Source organism: Anopheles moucheti, chromosome 2, assembly GCF_943734755.1.
Source record: "Anopheles moucheti chromosome 2, idAnoMoucSN_F20_07, whole genome shotgun sequence".
In the NCBI taxonomy this organism is placed as follows: Eukaryota; Metazoa; Arthropoda; class Insecta; order Diptera; family Culicidae; genus Anopheles; species Anopheles moucheti.
In genome coordinates, this window is record NC_069140.1 from 27,594,658 (window position 1) to 27,600,898 (window position 6,241).

The 6,241-nt window shown below is 47.2% G+C and overlaps 1 protein-coding gene across 1 annotated transcript; it reads right to left on the reverse strand.

The window, feature by feature from the left end:
• Positions 1-2,589: 2,589 nt before the first annotated feature.
• Positions 2,590-4,851, reverse strand: LOC128298724 (uncharacterized). Its single transcript, XM_053034498.1, has 3 exons — positions 4,834-4,851; positions 2,826-3,923; positions 2,590-2,745 (listed from the first exon to the last, which is right to left on the reverse strand). The coding sequence occupies exons 1-3, from the start codon at positions 4,849-4,851 to the stop codon at positions 2,590-2,592; spliced, it is 1,272 nt and encodes a 423-aa protein (XP_052890458.1).
• Between the last annotated feature and the right edge of the window lie 1,390 nt (positions 4,852-6,241).

The window sequence follows — 6,241 nt, forward strand, 5'->3', positions numbered from 1 at the left end:
CTTGTCCGCCATCTTGTTTGCCATCTTGTCCGCCATCTTGTCCGCCATCTTGTCCGCCATCTTGTCCGCCATCTTGTCCGCCATCTTGTCCGCCATCTTGTCCGCCATCTTGTCCGCCATCTTGTCCGCCATCTTGGCCGCCATCTTGTCCGCCATCTTGTCCGCCATCTTGTGCGCCATCTTGTCCGCCATCTTGGTCGCCATCTTGGCCACCATCTTGTGCCCGCCATCTTGTCCGCCATCTTGGCCGCCATCTTGTGTCCGCCATCTTGTCCGCCATCTTGTCCGCCATCTTGGCCGCCATCTTGGCCGCCATCTTGTCCGCCATCTTGTCCGCCATCTTGTCTGCCATCTTGTCCGCCATCTTGTCCACCATCTTGTCCACCATCTTGTGTCCGCCATCTTGTGTCCGCCATCTTGTCCGCCATCTTGTCCGCCATCTTGGCCGCCATCTTGTGTCCTCCATCTTGTCCGCCATCTTGTCCGCCATCTTGTGTCCGCCATCTTGGCCGCCATCTTGTCCGCCATCTTGTGTCCGCCATCTTGGCCGCCATCTTGTCCGCCATTTTGTCCGCCATCTTGTCCGCGATCTTGTGTCCGCCATCTTGTCCGCCATCTTGTGCCCGCCATCTTGTCCGCCATCTTGTCCGCCATCTTGTCCGCCATCTTGTGTCCGCCATCTTGTGTCCGCCATCTTGTCCGCCATCTTGGCCGCCATCTTGTCCGCCATCTTGTGTCCGCCATCTTGTCCGCCATCTTGTGTCCGCCATCTTGTCCGCCATCTTGGCCGCCATCTTGTCTGCCATCTTGTCCACCGTCTTGTCCGCCATCTCGGCCGCTATCTTTTGTCCGCCATCTTGTCCGCCATCTTGTCCGCCATCTTGGCCGCCATCTTGGCCGCCATCTTGTGTCCGCCATCTTGTCCGCCATCTTGTCCGCCATCTTGTGCCCGCCATCTTGTCCGGCATCTTGGCCGCCATCTTGTCCGCCATCTTGTCCGCCATCTTGTCCGCCATCTTGTCCGCCATCTTGTCCGCCATCTTGTGTCCGCCATCTTGTCCGCCATCTTGTCCGCCATCTTGTCCGCCATCTTGTCCGCCATCTTGTGTCCGCCATCTTGTCCGCCATCTTGTCCGCCATCTTGTCCGCCATCTTGTCCGCCATCTTGTCCTCCATCTTGTCCGCCATCTTGGCCGCCATCTTGTCCGCCATCTTGTCCGCCATCTTGGCCGCCATCTTGTCCGCCATCTTGTCCGCCATTTTGGCCGCCATATTGGCCGCCATCTTGGCCGCCATCTTGTGTCCGCCATCTTGTCCGCCATCTTGGCCGCCATCTTGCGCGCCATCTTGACCGCCATCTTGGCCGCCCTCTTGAGCGACCTCTTGATGGGAAGGGGGGGAAGGGGGAAGGAAGATGTCACCTCTTGAAGTACATGCTCTCCTGGTATCAGAAGCTTGAAAAACTGGTCATTTTTGGCGCGTTTTCTGACTCCAGTGACACGGAAAAAGCATCCTCCTGCGTTGGATGATCTCCTGGTATCAGGAGCTTGAAAAACTGGTCAGTTTTGTCGCGTTTTCTGGCTCGATCGACACGGAAAAAGCATCCTCCTGCGTTGGATGCTCTCCTGGTATCAGGAGCTTGAAAAACTGGTCATTTTTGGCGAGTTTTCTAGCTCGATTGACACGGAAAAAGCATCCTCCTGCGTTGGATGATCTCCTGGTATCAGAGCTTGAAAAACTGGTCATTTTTCTCGAGTTTTCTGGCTCGACTGACACGGAAAAAGCATCCTCCTGCGTTGGATGCTCTCCTGGCATCAGGAGCTTGAAAAACTGGTCATTTTTGGCGCGTTTTCTGGCTCGATCGACACGGAAAAAGTATCCTCCTGCGTTCGATGCTCTCCTGGTATCAGGAGCTTGAAAAACTTATCTGTTTTGGCGCGTTTTCTGGCTAGATTGACACGGAAAAAGCATCCTCCTGCGTTGGATGCTCTCCTAGTATCAGAGCTTGAAAAACTGGTCATTTTTGGCGAGTTTTCTGTCTCGATCGACACGATAAATATGTAATAGCGTCCTCAATTACGTTTTATATCAATTTTTCTGTGATATAAAACCATTTTGCGATCGATCCCTTTAAAATTTAAGGACATCTCATTTTTACCTATTTTATTACTTTTTGTAAAGGCTTTGCCCACTATGTTCATTCCATGCGGATTGCCAAGGCATGAATAGTCTAGGGTATGACAACAACATCCCAGACAAAACCAAGCTGGCTTGTTTTGTGTCTTGTTTGTGTGGGATGTTCGATACAAGTTGACAGTGCACCTCCATATGATTGCACGGGTTTGTTCTTGTCGTGTGGTCTGTTTTGTCTTGTTCGAGTACTGACAGCGCGCTGTCTTAATGTTTAACTTCCATTTAAAACTACGCATTCCTTTTTATCTTCTCCAATTATGGTCTAAAACCAAATAATCTTCCAATATGATTAGATTAAAATCGTAATAAAGTCGCATTTCGAATCAATTTTATTAGCCGCTCCTCTTGTCATGGTGGTTTATTTGTTTATCTTACACAAACTTTAACAATATCCTTTCAACCAAACAGGCTGAAGAATTCGCGATTGATCTTGCGCACATCGGACGCCGCGTCCGTTACGGGTGCTGCCGCTCCACCTGCTACCTGTGTGATAAAGTTCGCTATGACTCCCATCATCATTTGGAAACCTTCTCCCGGTTTCCAGTTGGTAGCCTGAAACGATAGAAACCGTGATCGTGTGTCAATGCAACAACACGCTTCTAACACGCATAACGCCACAGTCACACACTTACCACACTGTCAATTGCATCGTTTAGGTTAAATACCACGGTGGGTCGATTGCCACTCGTTCCACCTGTTCCTCCGACACCTTCGTCACCCTGCACCTGATCAGCCGACGAAACCCAATCAAATAGACCGCCCTGACCGAAAAACCCGAGCGGTCCACCGTGCGGTCGATGCGGTTTGAAAGGTCTGTGGGGCACCAAACCACCACCACCACCACCACCAAAGGATATGCCCTGGCAAGGATATCCACCAACGGCGTCGTAGTAGTGGTTATTAAACACAGCGCCACCAGTCCCGGTATCTGACGCATGATCACCACCACCGTAGTTGTTGTTTGGCGCGAAATAGTTTACATCCGCCAGGACTAAGTTCAGGTGTGGTAGGAGCGTTTTGGGATCAACAGGATTTCCCTGCAGATCGCGGCCATACTTCAGCTTGTGGAATAAACTGTAGGGAATGCAGGGTTGGCCCGGTTTTCGTCGCTTGTACTTGAACTTGTGTCTGTTTTCGCCAAACAGCGTTGAGAGTCCATCGGTTAAACCTCCAAACTTGTCGTTGAAGCCATAAAACAGATTGTTCACCGTGTTGGAGGCAACTCCGCCACCCCCACCACCACCGATTGGGGGTCTGTTGAATGGAGCCGATGCTGCGACCACCGGTTTGTCCGGTTGTTCCTCTTCCTCACCTACATCATCATCGTCACCATCGTCATAATCGATGGCAGGTTCAGCCTGGATCGGTTCATCGTTCTTCGTTGGCGGCAAACGGTTGTAGGCTGCATTTGGACGATCCGATTTCGTCGTGTAGCGTGGCGGAGGAGGCGTGATCGATGCAGGCCGATTAAGAAACGGACCTACGGTGGGTCTCACCCCTGGTGGGTCGGGATCGTTCTCATGCACCTGATAACGGCTGTAAATGTCGGGGAATTGATTTTTTCTGGATGAGCCATCGTTCCCACGTATGCTTCGTCCTTCGAATGCTTCCTGTCGTCGGTTCGCTGTGGATGTACTGGTGGAGGAAACGCTTCTACTACCGTCGGGAAATGAAAATGGTAGTGTGGCAGTTAGATGAAGGAAACAACCAAACACAATCAATCTGGAGAACTGTGAAGAAATGTATAAATTTATATTTTACAATAAATTCTGATCGTTTACTTAACATACAATCAAATAATTGTCTCTCAAGGAGTTAACGAAGAACTTAAAAGTTTATTGAAATGATAATTAAGATCAAATTCTTATACGATTGAAAATCATATTCGAGAACGGTCATCTAATCTGTTCTTGATATTTAACCATTCAAACTCCAACACCACAATTATTACAATTGCACAACTGCCTAGTTTTCTTGTAACTTTATGGATAAGAATATCCTTGGTTAGATAAAACCCCTATAGCTTATCCAATTTACTATAGTTTGAAGATATCTTGATGAAGATCGGGATCGTGATTTTAAATGCAAATACAACTTTTTTTTATCAAGAAAGACGGCTTGGCCATATTGTTGATTTTAAACTTTTCAATTTTTTACACATTTTAATAATCTTTGTATTCAACATTTTTTTATATATGAATACTTGTATAAACTTCACCTAATTTAGTGTTTAAGAACTATTTGTGAGGCACCATTAATTTTGGTAGATTTATTATCTAACTTTAATTTTGTGCAGCCTTAAGTTAGAAAAAATTTACCGAAACGATCGCATCTTGTATAGGATCATCATTTTCTATTTCAAATAAATGCATTGCATAACGTACAACTCCTTGCATAACAAGCACAGTACAACCCCTGTAATATGAACCGAGACTATCCACCGGTCATGTTTCGTTTTGTAAACTTTAACTTTATCGATATATTTTCATTCTGTTTAGCACAATTAACACACATTTTACCAAAGTTCACTACTTCACTAAACTATGCCAAAATCGGCCCTCAATCCACACTCAACTGTTGCAATATTACAGTTAACTTATATTACACCAACTAACTTGAAACTTAAACAATTTCACCAACCATTTGATTGAGCTCCATCTTGCGTTTGTACTGTTGGTTGTGATCGAGTCCGAACCTATCCACCAAACCGAGCTACCATTGTAACTTTGCACACGCCAACACAGCACACTTCGATCCAAACTATCTTTCCACGACACTAAACACAATGGACCCCGATCGTTGCGAACACTTTGCCGCACGGTGTAAAACTGTCTTTCGCAGATCACTCCTTTGCCTTAAAGACCGCTGGATCGGGAAGATAAATTACCGAGTGGACATACCGGACACTCCACCACCAAACCCGTGATGGAGTCTTGCATGGTACAGCGAGCAACAGAGAACGGGTGATCGCGACTGAAAGAAAGTGAAAGAAATGGGACATATAGCTGAATTTCCCACTCCGTTCGCGTGACTGCCCACAGTGCTCCATTCATAAGCGCCAAATGTGTGCCAAACTCTTCCCCATTCAACCGAACCGTGCAACCGAGCAATTGTTTACACTTTTGGGTCTCTGCCCCAAAAATCCGTACACCCTCGCCGGGTGGGTGGGGGTGGTGGTGGTTCGCAAATCTCGTGGCGGCAAAACTGAATACGAGTCCAAATTAAAGTTCCTTCCTATCCACGCCATCGAGACGTCGTCATCGGATAAAGGTGGCGAGCAAGCTTCCCTACAAAGCACTGGCTCCAGCTGGTTCGCTTCGTCTCATTTTGCTCGAGGTGAGGTAACACAGCTAAAGTTCCCGCCATACAAACGGATTTCATAATCGTTTGCCAAAACCGCCAAAGTGGCTGTGAACTGTGCGCACTGAGAGAAAGGCAGATGTGCGGAGGCGTAGCGCCGAAAGCCAAACAGTGCCTCCAAACACTTACTCACAAACCCGTTAGCCGTGTTGATGAAGGTTCAGACCACCTCGAACGGTACGATTGGCTGGACCAGTTCGGCTGCTTCCCGACCCCAGCACATCATTTGGTGGACAACGGTGACGTCATCGGGCACCATCTTCCCACACGATAGTGGAACACGGTGAGAGTGTGCGATACAGGTAGTGGTGGTGATTTGGACCCGTCGTTACCATGGAAAACAGGATCGGCTACTACATAAAACGTGGCTATTTCCTTAAAAGACACTTGCAAGGAGAATGACCAAATTTACAAAAAAATTGGAAGGAAGGTCACTGTAAAATTGGGTCATATGGTAAAAGAGTTGGGGCATGAGATTGATTTAATATCATCTTAATTGCTCATGAATTTAGATGCTTTGATAAGATCACGTTCCGTTTGTTGATATTAAAATAGTTTTCAAGTTATTTTTTAATAACAACATGATCATTATTACGAACATCGCAAATAAAACATAAGCATAAGGAAAGGAAAGGAGATTAGACAAAGAATTGTTTCAATCATGGAGTAAATAACAGATTCTCCGAAT